This window comes from Schistocerca gregaria, chromosome 10, assembly GCF_023897955.1.
Source record: "Schistocerca gregaria isolate iqSchGreg1 chromosome 10, iqSchGreg1.2, whole genome shotgun sequence".
In the NCBI taxonomy this organism is placed as follows: Eukaryota; Metazoa; Arthropoda; class Insecta; order Orthoptera; family Acrididae; genus Schistocerca; species Schistocerca gregaria.
Window position 1 is genome coordinate 163,717,169 of NC_064929.1, and position 26,852 is coordinate 163,744,020.

The following is a 26,852-nucleotide window of genomic DNA, read 5'->3' on the forward strand; positions in this document are numbered from 1 at the left end:
GGAAAACCACCTTAAAAACCTTCCACAGGCTGACCGGCACACCGGAACTCGACACCGATCTGGCGGGTGGATAGGTGCTGGGGACCGGCACGCCTTCCCGCTCGGGAAGCAGCGCGTCAGACCGCGCGGCTAGCCTGGCACACTAGAAATGGGACTTGTAGTCACGTGGGCCTAAAGATGATTTGGATTATCCACTAAAACCAGTAAATCGAAATAAAACTAAAGTGACCCTTATGCCGTCTTTGTTTTGTTATTCTTAAAGTTGTCAGTTTGCAGACACAAATCTTTAATTATGAAATGTCTGCTAGTGTAACGTCGGCAAAATGAAGCTGAGCCGGAATCAGTATCATGCACCTTAAGACAGGTAACTCAATTCACGTCTTCCACATCCAAGGGTAATAAAGTAATTAGAGTTGCCTATTACGAAATGTGTTTCTGAACCACATTTTGCTTTTTTTGTACAAATCTTTTATTTTCGGCGCGATTACCTTGATATTAACAGTAAAATGATTGCCTAGAACTAGCATTGCACACAATAGCATTGCCGAGAAAGGACAAGAAATTACCCGCTATAGCACGAAACAGGAATTTTCCCTGGTGTGGTGCAAGATACTAGCTTCTCTAAAAACCATAACATATGCCAGCTAAATGAATCACAGAATAGTTCTGCATTCTTTCCTGTCTGTATTGTACACTAAACACGCAAAATTACTTCAGTACGGTACAGGCGAACACCATTCAGAAAATTTATTCCGTATTAGTGTGAATAGAAAGAAAACATAATTGCCATTGTTTATATATTAAATAAATGATTGAACAGTCATCTAGGACGTAGAGCATGCGGTGTCCAAATAGCATGTGTGTATATGAATGAATTTGTTTCTAACCTTGTGAAACGTTTGTGAAAAGAAAATAAAGAAAATCGAAGAATCACGTAAATTATGAGTACCACATTGGTTTCATATTAATCTGTCTTTTAACTCAAGTTTTAAGATCAGATGGTCCTCGTTTCCAGTTTACATATACTATTTTCCTCTTACATCTCACGTTTTTAATAAACAGCCACTGCCTGGGTCGTTGATGCCTGTTGAAAAGATCATACACAATCCTCTACTCTCCTTCCAAACCACTTTTCTCATTACTGCATCATAAAGCTCCAGAATGTTACTCGAAGAACTGCTAATAGTTCCACGTTACCGTTATTTTACTTCTAAACAAATTCACTCCTTAACAATCACCTATTCAACTTCATTTTGTGACATTCACCAGCTTACGTATATGCCTACCTTCATTCTCAGTGTCCAGACAGCGATCATTCCTTCATGTTGTTGCAAAGTTCTTTTGCTTCGAGGTATGTAATTAATACTCATTCAGTGTCGTGTGTGTGTGTGTGTGTGTGTGTGTGTGTAAAGACATCTGTGGTTTTGAGATTACTTGCTTAACATTTGTTGCTTATCAGTGAATGTTTATACATATGCGCACTCCTTTCTTCAGGTACAGTCTTATTATCATCAACTCAATAAATCTTAAGTTTAAACGTGTACAGAAACGTGTCCTCAGTCTAGTTTTCTGATTAATGTGCATCAAAAATTTGTTTTATTTCTTGCTTTCTCTTTTTTGGTCGTAGAATCAAACCCGTTGAATTTTGAGCTAGATGTTACTCTGACCACACATCACGGTTAAATGTGATTTCCTTATGAAAAGTATGTGTGTTGGTTTGAGAAACCCCTACTCAACCAACACATTATCAGAAAAAAACTAAAATTTTATATGCTAGCAATAAAATTGTCTGTATCAGTGTCACCTTATCAGATATTAATGTAGTATTGGAAGAGGGATCAGCAGGAAGGGGTTTTTACTTGAGATGGGCAAGGACAAAGGGAAAAAGCGTACGTGTCTAGCGTAAGGAATTGTTTTGATCTGGAGAAAAGTTGCAGTTTAGCTTGATTTTTATAATAAGTTTATTGTAGACGGAGCACAAGCTAGGTTTGGACAAGGATTTGAAAGAGAACCAACTACAACTGTATTGGAGAATACCAGTGACCTGGCGTATTCTCTTCCTTATTCCAGTATGAACACTGTTTCCTTCCTCTATGGAATATCAACTAATTACTTTATAAAAGGACTTGGGTGCGTTCGAGAAACAGAATACAAATGTGGTTTCGTTTCAAAATCAGTGCCATAATTTATTTAAAAAAATAAAAGCCTTGTACAAATTTCGACAATAAATTAAGAAATTTCTGTCCATCAGTAATTACAAAATGTTTGAAAAATTAATGAACGCAATTGAATTATACATGAAATTAAAATCTAAATTAATCCAAAGAAGGTAAAGAAAGAGGCTGTTATTCAATAAAAGTATCTTCGAAATATTACGTAAAATTCAACCAAACAAAGTAATTATAGAACTGATATACATGCTAATTTACAAGGCAAAACGAAAACGTAACATCAATCACACGCTTGTTTTTACAAAACGAGAAAAAAAACGCACTTTCTCCAAACACCCAAACAAAACGAACAGACTGTACAGAAAACGTATCGATCAATAAATAAACATCACAACCATACACTTTCTTAATGCTTATGTCGTATACAGCTTCTGTAGAATGGTTTCTTGGTTTGTAAACTAAAATACGAGTATTTTTCTTAACATCCGAAGGCGTAGGTTTTTTAACAGTAACCGCTTTCGGAAAAGAGTAAAACGAAAACACAACGAAAACTTATTTTTTTAACAAACAACTTAATAAATATCACAAACATATAAGACGTGTACTTGTTTTTTTTTTTCCTCGCTGGGAGAACACTGTTTTCTTAACTAACGTTGAACGAGTAAAATATACGAAGCAAGACCTACTCTACTACACATATTAATACTTGGTTTTTTGTTTGTTCAGGTTGAGCACTAACTACGGCAACTGGATAGTATTTTGATGCTACGATGATTGCGGAAGAGGAAGGGAGGGGGAGGTGAGAAGGAGGAGGAGGAGGAGGACGAGGAGGAGAAGCAAGTAACCATGTTATGAACTAGAGGGAGGAAATTACTTTTTTTTTGTCGTGAGGACCTTATGTCTCTGAAAAGGACGTACGCAGTTTACCTGGATACGGCGGCAGTTTCAGGAACCGGAAGGCGTGTTTGACGAGACAGCGAAAGGGGGAGAGGTGTGGGAGGGGAGAGGTGTCCCTCCAGCTGAACCATCTCGCTCCCGCCTGGCGTCTCAATGGAGACATAACTCCTATTGGGGATCAGGCTTCCAGCTTGTTAGCGAGGGAAATACACGCGTACGCAAAGTTTACGCGTGTGGGAAGACGCACGTCTCGACGTCAACACCGGCGCCGGTCCCTCTCGCTGTCGATGCGAGTGAGGACAGGTAGTGCCAACCTTAACGCAACAATAGTCCCCGCTGGTCTTCCTCCCTCTTTCTGGTGGAATCCGTTGAGCAGAAAGAGGAGACTTTGCAGCTGTTACGAGCAAGTCCGTTCGCCACGTTCCACGCTAAAAAAGGTGGCTCGAGCGAAGCCAATTCGATCCTTACGAGGGTCGAAGCCCGTACCGTTAAGGTGGCCTGCACGCATTTGCGATTCCACCACTGACGGAGACAGGACTTTCTTGCGTCTTCTGTCGCTTTGGAGACCACTAGCTTTTTCTGATGTCTGCGACCTTGGAATATTAGTGGCCAAATAGGCAAACCGGAATCTCCCGTTCGCTGCAAAAGGAATTTTCTTTCTTTGCTAGCCCCTACAGTCTTGCGGAAAAAATGAGAAACATGCCTTCTTTTTAGGAGACACTTAGGTGTTCACCAGTTCTTGCACGTACCAAAACGTTTCGCTCTACGGCCCCATCATCTGCGGGAAACGGGAATGCCGTACGACACACACAAACAAGAAGACAATGCTCACACAATGAACCATACTGAATGAATGGCCAGTTTTTTCTTGTAATTACACCACAAAACTATCTCTAGCGCGATGGTCATATCAGAGCCAAAGTATGGACATCACTCGATCTTATATACAGAAAAGTCTTTTCCTCACAGGTCCTCTAGATCGGAAAAATTGAAAATTTTGAGACGTGGTTTGGCTCGGATATGCCACAGCACCTCAAGTACACAAACTGTCCTGCCATTTAGAGTAGTGGTTCAAGTTATTATACTCAGTCACCTCCGATCTTTACGTCAAAGTTACACATTTATCAGCCATTTTCGAGCAAATGAAAGACTTTAAGCTAGGTTCCCAGAACTTTGGTGAGCAGTAGAGAGATAAGAGCTCATCGAACTCACAGTTCATCTCGCAGTTACCACGAAAATCCGGAGTAATGGTTACGATTTTAAAGCTTTGCAAAGTGCTTAGACCGTAAAAAAGTTTTTGTCTGCAGGTACAAGCAATGTCAGAATCAACAGCTAACGTTGTCATTCGAGAGCAAATGTTCGCAGCTGTCTCAACAGTTTTTTTTAATCAGTTCAAGTCTTATGCCAACCGGGAACGACTGAATCCTTACTGCCTTCCAGATAACAATGTAAGACACACCTTAACAAATATTGATCGATTAATAGCTATCAGTATATACTTCGCTACAACACATGCAGTATGCATTACATTCTTACACAGTAATGGCTAATAATTAGCAGAATCTTTTGTGTTCACAAGTGTGAAGGAGAGGAAAGATACATTTTACAACATTTCTACACTTGTGAGTTCTCTTCTAAGTACACATCTCCTGCTTCGAAACTGAGCGCTTATTGTCCACGCTTCGTACTGTGAAATCAAGTAATCTGAAAACACTTTGAACTTTTTTTTCCACAGTTCCGCTTCGCTGTAAGTGTGTCCACGGCACGGGAAACTGAACTCGGAAGCTCGAACAGTGGAAAAAAAATTGCAGAACGTCGCTTTGAAAGAACGTTCTACTCGAAGCACAGCACAAAAAGGGCTAAAATGTCTGGCTTTGAACATTGGTATACAGTGGAATAGTAGTCCTATGATACAAGGCGTGCGGTACTCGGAGGTACCTGTAACAGGCGGTAACAGAAACAAAGCGAGGCACCTGACGCACGTGCACACCACGTGGCGGGGTTCGTGTCGCCTTTGCACTCGTCCCTGCGTTGCACTCACAGTCGGCATCTTGAGGGGGTTCCCCGGCGACGCCGGCGTGGTCGTTGCGAAGTCGGCGCAGGTGGAGGTCGGCAGTGGCGGCTGGCGGTCGTGAATGTGTATGTGTGTGGCGGCGCTGGCGCTTCGTACGCAGCAACCACACACGCACACGCATGCTCACGCACTCGTAAACGCACGCATGCAAGCGAGTAAGCGAGCGTACCCTACCTGTGAAAGAGAAACGAGGCATGTCACATTTCTGTACATTTAAACGAAGTGAATTCTGCAGGCTGAAAAAAGTTATCAGTGGACCATTAAGGTTTGAGTGTGTGTTGTGTAAATCTCTCTGTACAAGCAGCGCAGAATTTGAGCAGAGACACAAGTTTTCAAAGTTATCCACCTTCTTCAGTATCTCCTGGTGACGATAACGCAAAACTTCGAAAGCTCGAGTCTGTACTCACACTCAGTACTTTTAACTTATAGAAAATTCTGAGTTTTATAATTATACAAAATTTACTACCACAAGGATCAGTGCTGTTACCCCTCCTTCATTCGCGAGGAAAGAAACTGCTGTTGACACACATAACTGAATGTCCGTGACAACTTAAAACGTTTTTCTGAACCAGGGCTCGAAGAGGGTGAGGCAGGCATCATGTTTCGTTGACATCATGGGTGGGTGAAGGGAGGATCTGAAGGAGGAGCTGGGCACAGTTTCAAGGAACCAACTGGCTTTCATCCCGATGAATGATGGTAACTAAAGGCAGTCGATTCTATGTGGGAGGACGTGCACCAGGTACGTGAGGAACTCGCGGAAATAGAGAACATGGGGTTGAATGAATTGCGGAATGGTGGGTGGAGCCGTGATGAAGGTATGGCTGCTAAACAGGTCTGCTGAAAAGCTTTCAGGATCCCTAGGCATTAAAGAATGGGAGGAATATTAGGGTTTAATGGCATTGAGTATGAAGCTACAGCTGGAACTCGGTAAGGGTGCGGAAGGTATCAAATGCGTTTTTCTATTGATGGATTAGACGAAGTACCAAAATTATACATTTGGATTGCAGGACTCAGATTTGACCTACTCTGCTTCTGAATTTTAGCCCAGTCTGAACCACTGCACTAACTCATTTCTTAATTGTGTATAAATCACGAGCCAATTATCAGGAATGGAAAAAAGTGAGCTATCATGGAGACGAGGAGTTGGAGCGTTTTACATACAGGATGACCAGCAGGAAATGATCCCTGGGTGACTAAGGAGCGAAAAAGCTCATATGGACATACGGCTAGAAATGCGTTCCAAAGGAGGGGCACCCACTAAAAGGTGGAGATAAAATACTTTTGACATTAAAAGTGTAGGTGATTGAAAGCGCACATGAGAACACGTGGTAATATTCTATACCTACAAGTGCTTTAGTGACGCGGTTGTAGCTAATGGTCAGTACCGGATCAGCCTCAACGTATATGAAATGCCAGTTTTCCGTCTATATATATATCAGTAAATACGTTAGTGGTTATGAAGCCTCCTGGCAGATTAAAAAACTGTGTGCCGGTCCAAGACTCGACCTTGCCTTTCGCGGGCAAGTGCTGTGAGGACAAGTCGTGATTCGTGCTTGGTTAGCTCTGATGGTACAGCACTTGTCTGCGAAAGACGAAGGTCGCGACTTCGGGTCTCGTCCCGGCAAACAGTTTTAATCTGCCAGGAAGCTTCATATCAGCGCACACACCGCTGCAGAGCGAAAATCTGATTAAGTTATTGGTTAGTCCGGATTATTTTAGTGTGTTCGTAAGTGTGATAGATGAGGTAAAAAGGTGAAATGTTTTGTGTTGGATAATATCTGGGATGGTGAGCAGAGTCGTGGCGTCATGATTTCACAACTTTTCGGCGTGTTTCTGCTTGTGTTAAGGCAATTTCGCCTGAAGATGACGAGTAGGAAATTCATCGAAACGTTGCGAGTGCACGACGGCTGATAACCGTAGATAACTTCGTCTATATAATTCGGCGAGAAAGAGGACATCACCATGCTGTGTGGTAGTCTAAAATGAAGCGCATGCGCTGACATGGAAAGAGAACGCTGGCAACGTGCCGTTCGTTGTGAAGACGCCTGTGAAAGGCCAGGTGGGGTTGTACTGTCCACGATCGACAGCGGTAAATGAATCACCGGAGCGCAGGCATAGCCGTTTAATTGGGCGGTCCGGTCGGGCAGGAAACGGACGTTTTATAATTTCAAACGACGCGCCGGACGGCCGAGTTATTGCCCGGCAATTACCCGAGGTAACGACCAGGTGTCGCCAGAGCAGCCTACCAGGAAGACCTGCCCAGCATTGCGATAGGCGCCAAGAGCGGCGGGCGGTCAGAAAATTCGAGGCTCGGTTGTGGTCTGGCGACTTCAGTGGTAGACTGCGGTGTACTAAATAAACTAAGGCAAGATGTACGGGTAAGGCACAAGCAGCGAAAAGTTATCTACAACTTGTACACAATATAACTGCAGTTATGACACTCGCTGAATATGGAAGACAAGCAGTGCTTGACATAGGAGTGAACCGGAGTTTTAGCCTCTCCTCGATTGTTAACTCTGTACATTGAGCAATCAGTATGGGTAGACAAGAACGGAATTAAAAATCACGGTAAAGAAAAAAAAAACTTCGCGGTTTGGAGATGAAACTGTAGCTTCGTCAGAGTTGGCAAACGTCTTGGAAGAGCAGTTGAACGGACTGGAAACTCACTTTTAAAAAAGGTTAAAAGGTGCATGTCAACAGCAGTACAACAAGGTGAGGTGATAGACCAGGAAACGAGACACTAAAAATAGGCGATGACTTGTTATTCGGATATTAAAATGACGATGGTCACAGTAGAAATGATATAAAATTCATATATTTATTTACTTTTAAGAAGAGAGAGGCCAATGATCTCTTGAATGTAGGTGCACGTCAGGCTAAAACTGTCACGGGAATAGGCGATATCCAGCGAGTAATAAGGATAAGCAGAGTGTGTGTACGTTGAGAATTTGGGTCTGATGAGAGGGTTGCAGCTGCGATGACCACTCTGTCCGGCTGGCTCAGTAGTCAGAGCATCTGCACAGTAAGTGGGAGACCAGAGTTCGAATCCCGGTTCGGCATAAACTTTCAGATTTCCTCATTGATTTTAATTAATGCCTACTCGCAGCCAACGTCTGTAATTCCTTTGTCTAGTAAGAAAAGGATTTTCGGATACGAGAAATTTGTTAATATCGTCTGTAAATACAAGGGTTATAAAATCTTCCATGAAGATAATTGTTTTCAGGATAGTCTTGTACGGGAGTGCAACGTGGTCCCTAAGCTGTTGCACAATAACAGATTAGATGCGTTTCAATGTGGTTCCACAGAAGTGATGAAATTAGATGCGTAGATCGACGAACTGCTGAGGTACTCGCTCGTGGGGAAGAAACTGTGGCCTTCAAGAGGGTATCGGTTCATTGGATACTTTCTGGTGCATCAAAAAGCCGTCACTTTCTTAAAACAGGGACGTGTGGGGCTAGAAAGGCACTATGGACATTGGATTAGGATACCAGAATACTGAGTCGCAGTCGTCATTCAGGTCTGCTGCGACAAAAATGGTGTCATGCTGCTACCGTAAACAGAACTGCAGTCAACTACGGTAGTGGAAACTTGAGCACACTAAGGGCAAAAGTTGCATTGTATGAAGATGGGGCACAGAATCCTGAACACAGTGTTATTAATAAAGTCAGGCAGCAGGAACTGTTCATGGTTTACGACTTTTTTTCTGATAGAAGTTACAGGTGAAGCTTACGGATTGTGAACAAGATACTTGTCCCTGCTTGTTTACTACAAGAGGTAGTTTTGTGTACCTATGTGTGCGCCATCTCTGTGGGGCTTCAGCAAGCCCCTTTCAGACGGGAGAGTCTAGAGGCCGCCCACTCACCTGCTAGTGCACGCCGCCCCACGCCGCCTCGCCCCACCGCTCCTAGTTGTTGTCGCCGCCTCCACCCGCCGCCCCCGCCTGCTGCTGCTGCTGTTGCTGCTGCTGAGCCGCCGCCGCCGCAGCCGCCGCCGCTGCCGCCTTCTGCGCCTGCGCCTGCTTCTCTTGCTCGTTCAGCTCCTTGATGGCCTGTATCTCCTTTTTGAGCTTCATGCGCCTGTTTTGGAACCAGATCTTGATCTGGCGCTCCGTCAGACAGAGCGCGTGCGCCATCTCGATGCGCCTCCGCCGCGTCAGGTAGTGGTTCGTGTGGAACTCCTTCTCCAGTTCCAGCGTCTGGTAGCGTGTGTATGTCTGCCGGCCTCTTCGGCGCAACCCGTTGGCGCCTGTGAACACAAAAACGTACGTAGGGATTAGCGGGTGTATTTGGAGTTCCTCTCTTGATCGTGCGTCGAAGTCTCCAACTACACACAACGCACAAACAGAGAAACTGCTTTGCTTAGACACTTCTTAACCAAGAAATCGGTATCCTAATGAGCCTTCATTAAATTCGACCATCAAATACTAACTGCTCTGGCGTACATAATCATGCAATCACGCTAAGCTAATCAGAAAAGCGCATCACGACCTTTGCACAGGGGAATCTCTCTTCATTTTCTTGGTGTAGAATGGTTTCATTATGAGAATTTTTTGACTATAAGAAACTAACTATTGCTTAAACAAGGAAAGATACGTTAAGGAAACAGAAATACGGAGGTACTGCCTGTTCGGATACCTCAGAAATTTGTGACCACGAAACGTATAAACAACGGACTTCTCTTGAAAGTAGTTTTTAACAAAGAAAAGCACTAAAAATGAGTTAGCATATAGTCTAAGAAGAAAATTTCACTCAACAGAAGCACTATATTACATGCATACATGTAATGTGTAGTAAATTTTAATACCAGACATAAGTCATTTCCTAAGAGCGTTATCACTGCATTTTGCTGTGTGTATAGGCAATACCACTAAAACTGCAAGTAGTGTTCACAAGGTAACTGATTAACACACAGTATTCCACACTTACTAGGGTGGAAAAATTACAAGTAAATCGAGTTCTGTACCTTCTTCATTTCATCATTGACGCTCACAATACGGTTATTTCATAGAACAGTTACATTGTACAGAAGTTTATTTGGCATAATAAATACGTCAATTATGTCACTTCGCTGGAAAAATATAGCAAGCATGTGTACCATGTAGCAGCACCTATTGGTTCTCACTTTTTTTCAGACGCATTCATCGTCGTTGCGGTCTGTGTCCATCGATTATTTCTATAAGTATTTACAGACAATGGTGTATCCTCAGATTATTTGCAAATGACTTGCTACAGAAGTGTCGGCTCTGATCAGTGTTAATTTGTGTAAACTTACTTCGGGCACTAGGCCTCGTAAGTTTGTAACAGTAATACCAATAATCAACGAAACTGACAGTTTGAGCGTCTAAGCGCCTGGCTTTTTCAAGGAGGCAAAACTGCCACAAAATGCAGAATCATCGCCCTGAAGATAACAGCTGCAAAGATGGAAAAAAAACGTGATTTTTGCTCGTGGTTGAATGAAGGCGACATTTTTCTACTTAAGCAGTAATTTTTGTTAAAACCTGTCCGTGAATATATAAATAGTTCAGGGGTAAAGAAACTACTTTTCAGGGTTTACCGTAACCAAAGTCCATCAGTCGGAAAAAGGCAGCGAAATACATTATCTGAGCAACCATTCGTGATGATTTATAAACAGTAACATTTTCATTGTAATTAGCAATCACATTGGGTAGTTCATAGTCTGATTTCGTTGTTACTTTCATACCTGTGGCACCTTGCTGTGTGTAAACAGTCAATGGCTTTTTAAGCCCACGCAAGTTGTCCTAATAAATTCTACAGCTTAAACTGAATGTCGCCTTTATTGAACTTCAAACCAAATCGACGTTTCTACCGTCCTTGCAACTATCAGCGTCAGGTGGAAACTACTGCAGTTTTGTGGCCGTTTAGTCACCTTGAAGAGGACCGCTACAGAGACGGTAGCAACGCCAGTTTTGTTTACGGGTTGTTTTTAGTTTTCTTTCAAGCGTACACAGAACAGACGTTTCTACTGCCTCTGTAGCTATGATCTTCAGGTTTTAAATGGTACAAATTTTGTAGCAATTCCAAGGTATGAAGACGACGGATACAAATATGGCCGAAACGTCGGTTCTGCTTACGGTCGTTTTTGGTGTTAGAGAATGAGACGGCCTAGCACCCAAAGCGATATAATTAAGAAAGACGTTTTGAGCTCCTCTGCTGACGACACTGGCTCAGTATGAAGTGTCATTTTTCAGCATTCTTTCTGTAGCGTGGGTGAGACAAGCGATGTAGACGGGTGAAAGAAATCTCTATAGAGAGGTCTCGTTGCAGCCGGCGCGTATACTGCGCGCAGTAAGCTACGGCGGGCCTTGACAAGGCCGTAAGATAAGCTGCCAGCACTGGCGCGCGCTTACGCACTCGCACAGTGGAGTGTGGAGTTTACGACGCGGCAGCGGCAGCGGCGAGCACGTGTCGTGTCTGGCGCCTATTTGCCGGGGAGCAGCGGCCGGCCGGCTCGAGGAATTATGTGAAGGATTCCGGAGCGGGGCTCTACGTCATCTGGATGGCCGGCGTGGAACAACAGCTGCCCGGGAAGAACAAGGGAGGGAGTTACACGGTATACGACTGCACGTCTGTGGAGCGGCAAGGAGTCCACCCGTAACGAGTTATGTGAGATACCGTTCTTAGTGCTTTCCGCTTCGTAATGATTTCATGCACAGCTGAGGGACACACCTTGCATCGCGTGGTCTCGTTTAGTTAGACGTGGGTTGAGACAGTATTCGCTTAAAAGGGGATACGTTTATCGACTCTTTTAGAAATGTACGGTCTCAGAAATTTTAACAGTAAACACAGTGATGCAGAACGCCTCTCTCGTAGCGTGTGCCCCTGCAGTTGATGAGCATCGTCATGGCGTTTTCACACTTACTAAATGAACCTGTAACGTACTGCCCTTCTTTGGATCTCTTCTATTTCCCCCGCCAGTCCTGCCCGATACCGATGCCATACCAACGAGCAATATTGGTCGAATAAGGCTTTTATGAGCCACCTCCTACACTTGGTGAGGATTCTTCCAGTGAATCTCAGATCTGGTATCTGCCTTAGCCGCGATTACTTTCATGTGATTGTTCCACTTTACATCGCTCCTTTCGCTTAGTTACAGATATCAAATACATGTGAGTGGTAAGAGTGATTTAGTATTTTAATCATACAATGGCGGGTGATTCGGCCTATTCATATGCATTTCGTTAGACTTGTCTTTATTTTGAGGGTAAATCACCAGCCAGTACCAAGCGACGATTCTGAGGTATTCCTGCATTCGCTACAAATTTACAGAGTCGTGACTTTTCTGTATACAGCAGCGTTGTTCGAGAAACACTCTTGGTACTTACGATATTACTACCGAGTCATATACTTATTTGAAAATAGTGTAGAAAGCTTTGTTGGGACGTGGATATGTTAGTAAATATCTCCCTCTACAAGAAAGTAAAAAATAGTGTTAGAATGGGTTAACATATACGCTATATTTCAAAGTAAAGTGACAGCCACTATTGACACAACACGCTGAGGCTCTTGTCCATCCAATAGATGGGATTGCTTGTGGGAGAAGGAATCATTAAGCACTCAGTCATAAGGCCATCCGACCGCCGTGTCGTCCTCAGAGGAGGATGCGGATAGGAGGGACATGGGGTCAGCATACCACTGTTCCGGTCGGTATGATGGCATTCTTGACCGAGGCCGCTACTATTCGGTCGAGTAGCTCCTCAGTTGGCATCACGAGGCTGAGTGCACCCCGAAAAATGTCAACAGCGCATGGCGGTCTGGACGGTCACCCATCCAAGTGCCGGCCACGCCAGACAGCGCTTAACTCCGGTGGTCTGACGGGAAAGGAATCATTACTGTCATATGTATGTATCTCCACTGCAAAACATTTTTGTTGTTATATATATTTTTCGTCTTCCAAAGTGGGCAAGACGGGTCATTGTAGAATTGGACTGTGACTGGGAAGAGTGCTCTCAATTAAAAAGTACTTGGGAGAGGGTCGTAAGTCCCGACATTTCACGACTATCGAGGGAAACCACTCTAAGAGCTTCGTAGGAAGTGGGGGAATGGGAGACATAGTTAATTTGTTTGTGCTGAAATTTTATTCATTGATACGCATAAGAGTGGATGTATGCGTATGTATGTTTATGTATGTGGTGGTTGCATGTGTGTGCGTTGTACCTCTGTGAACACGCCAGCTGAGATAGGGAGTGAAATAGTTCAGCTGCTGGCTTGTGGCGAGCGCCGATGCGATGGCTGCGTGATGGCCCGTCCCCCCACCCAGCGTTTAGCCGAGAGCCGGCGCTGTGTCCTAATGGGGGAGGCTTTGATTGGCCGCCGCACCCGGCCGGCCGACAGGTTCTGCCGGATGTTTGGAATTTCTCAGCAGCCGCTGCCTACAGCGCCGCTTCCATATCTCATCTCACCCGCCACAGCTGGCCCCTGCTCTTCAGACCAGCAAGGTGTTGACGGGACACAGTTCGCCTTACTATTCGCAGTCGGGCATCGTTAATGTTGTCACTTTTATAGTTCTTGCTAAAGTCAGGAATAGTTCAGCTCAAAATAATGTCGCAAATGTACTAATAATATACTTCAAGCAGGTTATACCCCTGAGCTCGTAAATATAAAAAAAAATAATGATCCAACGCCAAAAGCTGCTGGTAAAAATTTCTTTATTGTACACAAAGTTTCGATCCGGAGACCATCGCCAGGTATCTTCAAATATTCACAACAGCTTACAAGGTCGTTTCAATCAGACACGAAATAATACAAAACCCAATATTTCAGAAAAGAGAAGTCCATGTTATTCGAGGCCTTTGGTTTTGTACGAACTTATATGCTGTTTTAATTATTTTACACCTGATGGTGTTCTATGGACCGTAACTGGCTGTATGACAAAGGAATTTTTATGAGTAGCTCTTGGCGGTAAATCTTGATGCTAATAACACTACAAATACACTGATAGAAAAAAAACCGCAAGATCAAAAAACTATTAATGTTGAGTAACAAAATTTCGAGAATATATTTGTATAGGTAACATATTTAAGGGATTAATATGCAAGATCAAAGGTTAACTTAAGCGCCATATAAGCCATTGAAAATGTGAAATTTTGGTACATTGATAACAGGTATTATCACCAGAACGTTGAATGCAGTCATGCAAATGTGCATCCATTGTGTTGTACAGGTGGCGGATGTCAATTTATGGGATGGAGTTCCATGCCTACTGCACTTCGTCGGTCAACACAGAAACGCTTAATGCTGTCTGTAAATACCGCTTGAGTTATTGTTCAATGGTAACCCGTATGTGCTCGATTGGAGACAGATATGGTGATTGAGCAGTTCAAGGCAACATGTACACACGCTGTAGAGCATGTTGGGCTACAGCAGCGGTATGTGGGCAAGAGTTACCCTGTTGGAAAACACGCCATGGAATGCTGTTCATTTATGTCGCGCAACAGTCCGAGTCACCAGGCTGACGTACAAATATGTAGACATGGTTCGTGGGACAGCCACGAGATGGCTCCTGCTGCCATACGAAATTGCACCCCTGACCATAACTCCCGGTGTAGGTCCAGTGCGTCCAGCACACACAGATTGGTTGCAGGTCCTCTACTGGCTCACTTCTAAGCAACACACGGCCATCACTGAGATCAAGCCGAACCGGCTTTCGTTGGAAAAAACAAACCTCCAACCTGCCCTCCAATGGGCTCTCCCTTGACACCACTCAGGTCGCAAGTGAAGGTGGTTTCGGGCCAGAGGAGTGCACGCTACAGGGCTTTTGACTCGGTGCTGTCGTTGACGTGTAACATTTCCATGTGTCCGTAACTGCTGCTCACATCGCTGCTACAGAGCCGTACGCCGAACACTATGGTCTTATCTCTCGGTAACGTCATGTGCCAGTCCGGAACCAGGTCGTCTTGTGATCTTACATAATGGTGACCACCGCTGACAGCAGTCACGTACATTGGCTTCATTCCTGCGAAGTCTTTCTGCAACATCGCAGAACAAGATGCCACTTCTCGTAGCCCTAATGCACGACCTCGTTCAAACTCAGTGAGGTGTTGATAATGGCGCGTTTGTGGCGTTAAGGCATCCTTGACTATCACCAGCTCATCACGTCTAATCACAAAGAAAACTGTTCACTAACATCAAAGAAGCAAACATGATTGGCATCCTCTTACTGGATCCGCTCTTATGCCACTGGCCAGAAATTTCAGTAGACTCCTCCTTGGTGATGCGATTTTTTTGTGTCAGAGCGTATTAGAAGAAATGTGATAGGTGTATAGTGACTATGTCGAAAAGCAATAGGTATCGCTGGCACACTACTGAGAATCCAGTGGAGCAAAGTCCGCTCCACGCGCGCTCCTGCGTTCTTAAGAGTGGCACGGAGCGTTACAAGGTTTCCAGCTGCAGGTGAGTCCGCGGACAAGCGGACCGCGACCCGGGAACTCGCACAGTAGCCGCGCTGGCTGCTGCGCCGTCCGAGGTCTTGTTCGCGTTGCCGGAGTCCCGGGATCGTAAACCAGCGCCGGCGGAGCAGCCCGGTGCGCGGTACACGGCCGACGGCGCTCCGGTATTCCATTAGGGGCGGCGTACACAGATGCCGACTCGATAGTCCCGCCGTTTCAGGTGGGCGCTACGAGTTAATCAGCCAGCGCTCTCCAGCGTCCTCGCCAGTGGACTCGCTTTCGGGAGGACGTTTGCTCAAATCCCGCGTCTAGCTATCTAAATTTTTCACAGTTTACCTTAATAGGTTAAGGGGAAGACGTAAAACGTTGTATTTTAAATTGACGGCGCCATCCTTCCCCAATGCAAACTTGTACTCCGTCTGTAATGACCTGGTTGTCGATGCGACGTTAAATACTAACCTTGTATTACGTAATTTTTTACTCTGAGTTAGCCGGAAGTCCTTTGGAGACGCTCTTATGGCACCATTTTATTCCGGCAAGAATAGCTGTCTGTTGATAAATGTTTCTCGATTTTTTCCCTGTCACATTCTTTTGCAAACTCGAATTTTCACCTGTCGTATTAGTAGTAGGTTATGTGGTATTTTCGAGTGTAGTTGGCCAAATTATGTCAGAGAAACATGTCTCTGCTTAAAAACATCAGTAGCTATCCTGCTTCCGTTAGATTTTTTTCGTCATCAGTCTTTCGATTTGTTTGAAGCGGTCACCGCAAGAATTCGTAGACTGTGCCAACCTCTTCATTAGACTACAACTTGCGCATAAGATCCTCCAATGTTTGTTCTATGTATTCCAGCATCTGCAGAAAATCTTGTCGGTGTACAGACAGCTTCAGATCGGAAGATAAAACTAAAGCTTTCAAAGATTATTACCATGGTCAGGAGAAGACTGTAACGTCCTGCAGAGGAAAATGATCTTAAACAGCTCAATATCAACTCCGATTTGACGGGGTCTGAACCGAGAGATGTTATACAGGGATGAGGCCCGGAAAAATTTTGATTTCGTATTGTGAACTCTGTCTTCTCCTAAAATGGGAGTTACTACTCGATAAAACATGTCCTATCATTCTGTCCCTTTTCGTTGACGATCCTTTTCGCACGTTCCTCTCATTAACGGTTCTGCGGGGAACCTCGTCATACCTTATCCACCAAATTTCCAACGTCCTGCTGTAGCTCCACATCTCAAACGCATTCTTTCCCTTTCTTTCACAGACCATGTTTCCCTTCCGCAGTGTGCTCCAGACGTACGTTCTCAGAAATTTCTTACTCAAATTGAGGCCTACATTTGATAACGGTTGGCTTCTTTCAGTCTGGAATGCCATCCTGGCTGCGCTAGTCTGTTTTTAATGTCCACCTCGCTTCATCCATCACTTTTATCTTGGTTGTAAGGTAGGACAATGACTTTACATCGTCTTCCTCGTGGTGTCCTGTTATGAAATTCACCGTTAATCTCACTTCTGCTGCTTTTCACATTTCCATATTTCTTCACTTCTCGATTCTCGATCCACACTTTGTGCTCATATGACTGTCCATTTTATTCGACAGGTCCCGCTGCTCTTCGTGGGTTAACTGAGGGAAGCAGGATCGTCAGCGAATCTTACACAGGATCGCTGACATTTACCTTTCTCCTAGTGCTCTCCCATCGAGAGTCCTTTCCATGGGCCACTACAGGTACAGACACGGTCATAGTTAAAACTGTTATTCAACATTCCGATCTTAAATGCTACTTTGATGACAGAATCACAATAGGTAGAAGCATGGGATAAATGTTTTCGTTGCATCTGACACTATCATATTCCACTTTGAGGCTATGTTGGTAAGAGCAGTTTGGTCATAATCCAGGTATTTCACGTTGTCAAAGAAGCTGTCGAGAACAAAATGTGCAACAATGGCAACTGGTAATACACAATATTTTTAAATTTTCGTTTTTAAACGTACGTGAAGCTTTATTTTGAAAATCCTATGTAGTTTACCAAATACGCACGAGACTTTCCTCTCTTGCCTTATTTTTTTTTCTGGCAATAAAGTGAAGGTATTAAACTGCTGTAAATATAAAAACTCATCGACAAGTTCTAAGACATCAAAATTAATCTTAGTCGCTTGCTCTTCAACATGTTCATTATTTTATTACTATTGTAAAGAAGTTGTATGCTTGAGGACTAAAAATTAGCTTTCTCAAATACCATGTCGTAAGGGATGTTCCTGTCAACACTCGACCTCTGACTAGATTGAGGATGGAAAGTTCTTTGAGGAGTACACTATTCCGAAAACTACACTGGTGACCTCAGACCGAGACTGCCGGACATTGCCCTCGTAATCGAACAGGCCGTGCGGGGTAGTTGCGCTGTGGGGCGTCTTGTCAGAGGTTCGAGACCTCCCTTGCCCCCGCCCCCCTCCTCTCTCTCTCTCTCTCTCTCTCTCTCTCTCTCTCTCTCTGTGTGTGTGTGTGTGTGTGTGTGTGTGTGTGTGTGTGTGTGTGTGTGTGTGTGTGTGTGTTTTGTCATCATCCTTAGCATAAATTAAAGTTAATGTGTAAGCTTAGGTAGCGATGACCTCAGCATTTTGGTCCCTTAACACCTTACCACAAATTTCCTAATTTGCCAAATCATACACAACCAGAGAACATTAAGCATGGTGACGGATGTTGGTTCTACCGTGCGACGGATCAGGGAATCGTAAAATAAGTGACCAGTTACTGGGGCTGTGTGTTTTTGAGTCGATTCTCTTCCGAATATTTTAGCTCCTTCCTCGCTCGGCAACAAAATGAAATCTCTTTGAAACGATCATTTCCATAAAAAAAATTCCTATTGTGTTTAAGAACGAGTTTAGTGAGTGTCAGGGAGTCGTGCCTCGCGCCGCGGTATGCAGCATCTACAGCTGGGAGCAACGGGCAGACATGATGTTGGGGTCGCACGCCATTTGCGGGGCGCGGGAACGCTATTGGCCGCACGGGGAGAAGCGTGCGGTGGAGCGGGCAGCGACGAGGAAGAACGGAAGGAAGGAAGGAATAAAGGAGCGGCCGAAGAGGAAGAGGAAGCGATAGGCCGCCGACGGAGGTTCGGCCATGTTGAGGCGGAGGGACGGCCGGCCGGGTCGAGATCAGCTCCTCAAGGACGACCGGTGTACCTCAGAGAGAGAGAGAGAGAGAGAGAGAGAGAGAGAGAGAGAGATCAGAGGCCGGACGGCCACACCCTGGACCCGCGGGCTCGAAAGAGTAGACCGATTCGAGCGGAACGGCGCGTCAGTTGACGAGCTGGGTTCGTTATCCAACTGGCTACTATCGCCATTGACTGACTTCAGTTGAATCCTTGGATGGTCAGATCATGAGCTGGCGAAGGGAATCGGATGGTCGTGGTAGCGGCCTGAGAGTTTAAGCGTCATTCCCCTTACTCCGCTACACACCGTGATGGCTTGCGGGCCGGCCGCGGTGGCCGAGCAGTTCTAGGCGCTTCAGTCCGGAAACGCGCGACTGCTACAGTCCCACGTTCGAATCCTGTCTCGGGTATGGATGTGTGTGATGTCCTTAGGTTAGTTACGATTGATGAACTCAGACGTTAAGTCCCATAGTGCTCGGAGCCATCTGAACCATTTTTGATAGCTTGCGGAGTATTGATGCAACTACGGTCTGGAGTGGCGTTTCTTTTCATAGCTGGACCCCTTTGGTTCTCATCCGCGACACACACCACAACAGTATGCCCACAATATGCTATACCCTACTTTGTTGTCCTTCATGGCAAGCCACCCAGGGCTTACATTTCAGTAAGATAACGCCCGTTAATATACGGCGAGTGTTTGTGATGCTCGTCTTCGTGCTTAGCACTCCCTACCTTGGCCAACAAAACCGCCGGATCGACCTCAATTGAGAAAGTTTAGAGCATTATCGGAAGAGGCTTCCAAAGAGGTCAGGAGTTTGGCGATCTGACTGGCCAATTGGACAGAATTTGGAACAGTATCCTAAGGAGGGCATTCAACAACTGTATCAATCAAAGGCCAAACCGAATAACAGCTCACAGAAGGGCCAGAGGTAGACCAATGTTTTGTTGACTTACTCAATCTACGAAGGTATTTCTCTTGAATAAATCGTCCACTTTTTCTAAAACTGTAATGATTTGTCTAAACCTACCGATTTCCGTTCCATTCGGGTAATTCCTTCGTGGAGCGTCGTCTTCCTTGTGTTGGTGCATTTGAGCCCAGTGTCCTTCATTTACCATCTCAACGAACGTTTCATATTGTTTCCAGCTAGTTACTTAACAAAATGAATATTCAACATTCACTGATACTGATTCATTTGCGTGGCAGTTTAACAAAGCTGCACTTTAATTATCTTACAAAGTGGTGTATTAAAAACTGCAAATTGAGGCAAAAATCTCAGTAATGACTTGCGAATGGAGGCCACAGTACTTTCATCCGCAAACAGCGTCTTACCAAAAATGAGACTGAAAAGTGGCAGATTACACGGGAAAGAAATGTCTGAACGAACTTGGAAGGATGCACCAGGATCTCCCTGACAAGAAAATAACAGCCTTTCAGGTATTAAGGTCGCTAACTGGTAGTTAGCAGAGTCCGAAAGCTGCGGATGCTCCCGGGGGCGACCAGGTTAATTCGTCAAACAGCCGGGCTGTACGTAGAAACGAGATGGGAGGCGAGATAGCGCCGTCTTAAATGCGTCCGTAATAAGAGCACTGGTTCCCTGCGCTGAAAAACTCGTGGGAGAGCTGATGTATCGGCTCAGGTAGCCAAATGTGATTAATGCACGCCAACAGTTTCCCTCCGCAGATATCAGGAAGCACCTGCTTCGGCAACGGAGTGAAAGGAAGTGGAAGAGACGAGCGGATGAGTTAAAAAAAGAGGGGGGGGGGGTGAGGGAAGAAAATAGTAATCACAGCTTGCAAAGGCGAAATTGCCGAACGAGGTTTCCGCCCATGGCGAAGATCTGTTGGATGTAGAGAGATGATGCACGCTGATAAGGCTAAGTTATAAACGCCAGTCCGGTAATCTGCCTCATGTTTTCCTAAATTACTGGGCACCGAAGAGAAAATACCGTACGGGGAGCTATTTAGCAGATTACGGGAATCAGTTTTGCGATCCTGTCAGGGTCGCCTTTTTCTAGCGCACAGGTTCGACAGCGTTGTTTCAACGCCTACCTATAATGGTTTCGGACAATTTTGATATCGAAAGCAGCTAACATCTTCCTAGGGTCGGCTTTTCGTCCAACAATTCCCGTCGTGCATAAGCCACTGTCTTTTCTCTGCAAGGGTAACGTTCTTAAACAGCGCCAGTAATTCATTGCGCAGAAATCTATTTCCTACAGTGTGTGGCCCTGTCGCTCTGTCACTAACAATTTGCTGCCCATAGACTGATACTGAAGCGATCCCAATGCCTCATATGCATAAACGCTTTACATCTACCCACAAGTACATCAATCGTCACGAGAAGACGGCCCATATCACAGCACTTATTGATTTCCAGACATACAATTATTGAATTTTTCTGCTTATTTGGACAAATAATACCTCCTGTAGGAATAAGACACACTTTTGCCGACGACGCAGTACTTTTAGCTGGCACCGAAAACGAGCTTGCCGACCTGGGAAAGTTAGTAAACGACGTTGGTTCATCACATGGCTTAGACAACAATCTCTGAAAGTCTCAACTCATCATAACTGATAAAGGTGCGCACGTACAACTCACGAGTTAATTAGAGGAACTGAATCGCGGTTTCTTTCTTCATCTTAGGTAAACAAGGGAAGCCGTGAAGGTGAGATACTAACACGGATGATGTTAGGCCGAGTGACAAAGAAGAAACGCAACAAGATCTGTCAGAATAGAACAATAATGAACAGTACAAAGGTCAGATTTGTTGAAAAATTCGGTTTTTCTGTCTTCGTTTACGATTGAGGAAGATCTACATTAAACTCTGGTTTTGGCGCAAGATTCTGAGAACAAAATGAGTTGAAATAAGTATGTGTCCATTATAAACGAAATCATTACGTCCATTCATCTTCCATATCATGTGAATCAAAAAAATTGTACATTTATTTGGCTGTATTTTGAGAAGACATAGCGACATGGAAGGAAAGGTCTAGAGTACGAGATAGTGTATGAGTAGTGGACAGGTGAATAGAGCAAATACAAAAGAAACGCGGAATAATGTAAGTCACGGGTAAGAACAACAAACTTGTAGTGATCTCCTCGGCACGGGCACGTGCTTAAATATCTGGGCGTAACGATGCAAATCGATATGAAATGGAACGAATGTGTGAGAAATGTGATAGGGAAGGTGAATGGTCGCCTCCGGTTTATTAGAAGACTTAGCAAAGTTGTTCCATATGTAAAGGAGACCGCATATAGGACGCTGGAAGCACTTATTCTTGAGTACTGCTTGGGTGTTTGGGATCAGTAGCAGGTCGGACTAAAGGGAAATTTCGAAGCAATTCAGAGACGGGCTGGTAGATTTGTTACAGGTAGGTTCGAACAACACCTAAGTGTTGCGGAGATGCTTCGGGAACTCAAATGGGAATCCTTGCGGAGGTGATATTCTGTTCAAGAAACTCTATTGAGAAAATTTACAGAACCGGCATTTGAAGCTGACTGCCAAACGGTTCTATTGTCGCCAACTTACATTTCACGTAAGATAAGACGTCAGAGCTCATATGGAGCTATATAGATAGTCGTTTTTCCCTCGCCATTTTGCGAGTGGAACAGGAGAGGAAATGACTAATGGTACAGGGTACCATCCGCCGTACGCCGTACAGTGGCTTGCGGAGTATAGATGTAGATCTCCATTCCATTTGTTCAGTACAGAATCGGGTAACAGTATGGGTTGGAGACGCTATGTTTCTGGAGTCACAATGGTCTTATGAGCTCGCCGACTTGTTATGATTATCTTGTCATCCAGAAACTGTTACTTGCAAATATGTGTACGCGCTACTAACAACATTAACAGAGTAGTCAAATGTGGGAGTCTGTAAATGCAAGGTCCGAAGCTCCGCGTCTTCGACAACAGTATTTTTATCCCTGGAACACTATTTCCACGTTGCTTATGTTTGTTTGACTCTGGAATTATTGCTATAGTCGGATTCGGAGTACCACGCAAATGTGTGTGTAGCAAAGGATGGTGTAGAGAAGTGTGGAGAGGCGATGGGTGAATGAACAGGGAGTGTTGGGCTGCAGTTTGTTCACGCCGCTCTTCGCCGGCCCCCGCACCTCGGCGTGATTTTCGCAAGCGCGCCGAATGGAGATTAATATCTCACGACCGAGCGCCGGTCGGAAACAAGAAAAAGAGCTTCGGCGGGGGAGGGAGGAGGAGACATTAGCGGCGTAAGCAGGAGTGTGGCGCGGTGCGGCGTTGCGTGAGAAATGCGGCGCGGGCCGCGGGAATCGCTTGGCTACGGTGGCGGGTGGCGGATGGCGGCTGGAGCTGTGCGGCGAACCCGATGGCATCCGGGAGAGGCGGCCTGTGCGCAGAGCCGCGTAGCCGCCACCTGCACGTGGTCCGCCGGGGAAAAAGGAACAGCCCGGCTCTGGAATCCTATTATCGCCTCGTGAAAGCGCCTCAAGTACCGCAAAAAGAAGTGGCGTTTAGCCGCGCCGTGTACACGTTACGGGCAAGCTGCCGACGTGAGTCAGGGACCTTGGGGAACATACGCGAGGTGACGACATACTATAGACGATAAATTATTACGGGTCTCATTTTTTTTTTTTTTTACTAATTGTTTCTGGTGAAGTCAAACACGTAGCTGTTGAATGATGGTCCTTCTCCTCTCCGTCCGAACAAGACTAGGAAGGACCGACGGAACCGACCGACCGCCGTGTCATCATCGGCCGGCAGATGCCATTGGATGCGGGTACGTAGCGGCATTGGTCAGTACATCGCTCTGCTGGCCGTTGTTAGTTGCCACGACCGGAGCCGCGACTAAACAATCAAGTAGCTACTCAATTGCCGTCAGAAGGGCTTGGTGGACCACGCTGGCCAGCAGCGCTCGGCAGACTGGACGGTCACCCACCCCAAGTGCAGGGCCAAGCCCGACAGCACAGTGATGTGACGGGTACCGATGTTACCACCGCGTCAAGGCCTTGAATGATAATCAGCTGTAACAAAATGGCGAATATCTCGCCCAGTGCAAGTCCCAAGCGACTGGAAAAAGGCGCACGTCACTCCTTCATGTAAGACGGGTAAAAGAACGGACCCGCAGAATTACAGAACAATATTTTTAACATCGGTTTGCTGCAGAATCCTTGAACATACTCTCCGTTCGAATATAATAAAGTTCCTTGAGGCCCAGAAGCTTATATCCACGAATTAACACGCTTTTAGAAAGCATCGCTCGTCCTACACTCAGCCTGCCCTTTTCTCACGCGGTATACTGCGAACGATGAACCAAGGGGAACAGGCAGTTCTCCAGATTTCTGAAGAGCGTCTGATGCTGTGCCCCACTGTAAACGGTTAACGAAGGTACGAGCATATGAAATAGATTCCTAGGTACGTGAGTGGCTCGATGTCTTCTTAAAAGTAACAGAGTCCAGATGATGTCTTCGACGTCAAGTCTTCGTCAGAGGCAAGGGTATACTCAGGAACGCTCCAGGTATGAGAGACAAGACGGCTGCTATTTGCTATACATACAAAAGATCCGAGGGTGGGCAGCAACCCGAGGTTGTTCGATGATGCTCTGGTGTACAGGAAATTTGAGTAAGTACAGGAGGATAGGTCACTTAGATCACACCAGCTATAAATTTTGTCTAAGTCTAGGAGAATGAAAGTTAACGCCGATGAGTTTCGGAGGCATATGGACAGTCGTTTTTCCCCTCTCTCTATTTGCAAGTGGAACACAATTGGAAGTAATTAGTAGTGGTACAGCCGCCCGCCTTAATGTGGCTTGCCAAATATGTATGTACACTTAGATGTACAAATGACACGGTCGCTATATGTCGCTTAGCATCTGACGTATCATTATCGGAAAAAGCCAAATTCCACTGATCTGACTGAGCAGCGGAGTTAAGCCCTGCGAATAAGAGACAGGATTTTCGCTTTTTTCTGTGTAGAGACCTTCGTTTACTTACCACCCGTCTTCCGAGGCGGGATTGTTCATTTTATAAATATTTTTTCGGGACATTTCTTTCGAAGTGTAGGTCAGATTGTTTAAGATAGCGCTCGTTTTGGAGCCTCGCTACCTTTCAGCCAAACGCCAGACCATCTGACAGTTACACAGAGGGAGTCGCAACTGGCAAGGTCTAAGACGCGCTTGCCTTACAACCAACGGAAACGTTCTGCAAAGCCTGGTCAGAATCGGAGCATTGCTACAGTTATTAACGTAATTCTGGGGGAAAAATGTTCCGGGCAAGAAATGAAAGTTTGATTATGTGAAAGTGCATAGTGAACACATGACTTACTCGACAATCTACTTACGTAGTTGCATTGGTTTTTTGTTCCCGCACTTTCACCCCAGCTCCGAAGAACAAGGTAGACCTTTGTCCTTCCCAACGAGATGTCCCATCAGGCTGGGTTTCTTTGGTATGGCTTCCTCCTGAAAGGCCACTGGAAACCTATTGAAAACTCCGATCGGATTATGGTACAGGGAATATTTTAATTCATGTCTGGAAGTTGTTGTCCGTTGTCCTAAAGAAAAATTTACCTTTGTGTGGTATCAGGCTTGTGAAGATCGAAATCTTTTTTTTTTTTCCCTCGAAAGAGCTGAGTAAGCGATCTGAAGACACGAAACATTACAGGGAAGCGCTTCTTTTCATCCAAATTTCGCAGCAGGCAAGAAGTTGTACAGAGGTTTTCTGTGGACAGAACGACACAAACATTCGCTACTGTGCTTGTTCTAGTGTAGGACAGGTAGGAGTCCTGGCATTCGTGCCGTAATTCTCGAAGAAATATTACCGAGTGGTACTAATTCCTTAGCTGCAGATCGAAAAGGAGGGTAATGGGAAATGCCGGAAGCAGACAACTGGGAGAGAGGCAGTGGCGCCAGGTGCCAGCACCGGCGTCTGCAGGCGGCGAGTGAGTGGTACGTGTGGTGTGTGGGGGTGGGATCCCGCTTTTAGAACGGCGACGGCGCCCGCAGCGCTATCTATCGCGTGGCGGAAACTTTGGCGGGCTCGCCGGGCCCCCGTCCAGAAATATTCGGCGTCTTATCTGCCGGGCAATTACTTGGCCTATCGACATCCGAGCCGCTTCCTTCTCGTTACAAGCGCTACCGGCTCTAAATAAAACCCCTCGCCCTGCCGTGCGGAGCACGCGCTGTCGAAGAAGGGCGGCCTCTGTAATTACGCTGCTAGTACGGCGGCTATCCGCAAGGCAGCACCACCACTACTATCACCGCTGCCAGAGTAAGGCTGACCTGTTGTCGTAGCGTTTCGACTAATTTCCTACTGGTCATCTTCAGGTGATCATCTTCACCTGAAGTTGCCGAGTAGCGAACTCGCTGAAACTTATCGACAACACGACCCCAACGACTCGGCTGATAACCCGAGAAGATTTCATCAGCTGCATTCGCATAGAAAGCCTGCATTCTCAACTAACATAAAGCAGTCACGAATGTGAAGGTTATAGTATTCTGAAATACGCCAAGATCGTTTAACTGATTGTCGTTTTCGACAGATCTGTACTCTCATCATTGACCCATGAACCATCTTAACAGAAGTTCACGATCTTTACGAACTTGCAAGTCATGTAGTGATAAGTGGTGTCGTTTTACAACGAAAGCTGTCAACGAACATCACCATCTCAAATATAAAACACAACCTGAATGTTGTTTTGAACGCAACAGTGATTCATTAGAAGTGAACCTGATGGAGGTCACCCCTTTAAACTGACTCACCCAGTCACATATACGGAGGACTTACTGTCTAAAGCGGACCCTAAACCACAGTGCAAATTCGTAAGTTTTTACTACAAACACTGCCAGAGGTAAGCGAAAAGTAGCAGATAAAGCCAGTACGACAGACAAGGGAGAAAATGAAGAGAAAAATCCTGATAATCTTAAGCTATTTTAGGGACTCTGACATGCAGAATTATCTAGACGACAACGCTTTTCACATTTGACTTGTTTTATTTCCGTCCTAGCATTTGCAGTTCCGGCTCTAAAGTCATTCGAGTGTTTCACCGTCATCATCATCATCATCTTACGGTACGAGTACGCCGACAGAAGACTACTGCTATCAAACATAGGTCTTAATTTGAGAAAGAAATTGTATGGTAGTGAAACATGGACTGTGGGAAAACCAGACTAGAAGGGAATCGAAATATT

The 26,852-nt window shown here is 45.2% G+C and overlaps 1 protein-coding gene across 1 annotated transcript in view; it reads right to left on the bottom strand.

Moving 5' to 3' along the window:
• Positions 1 to 2,792: 2,792 nt before the first annotated feature.
• LOC126293507 (homeotic protein ultrabithorax-like) overlaps positions 2,793 to 26,852 on the bottom strand; it is a 747,590-nt gene continuing 723,530 nt past the window's right edge. The window contains exons 3-4 of the mRNA XM_049986758.1: positions 9,005 to 9,387; positions 2,793 to 5,316 (exon numbers count right to left, since the gene is read on the bottom strand). Coding sequence (XP_049842715.1) covers positions 9,047 to 9,387 — 341 coding nt within the window. The 3' untranslated portion in view covers positions 2,793 to 5,316; positions 9,005 to 9,046. The remainder of the gene's footprint in view (positions 5,317 to 9,004; positions 9,388 to 26,852) is intronic.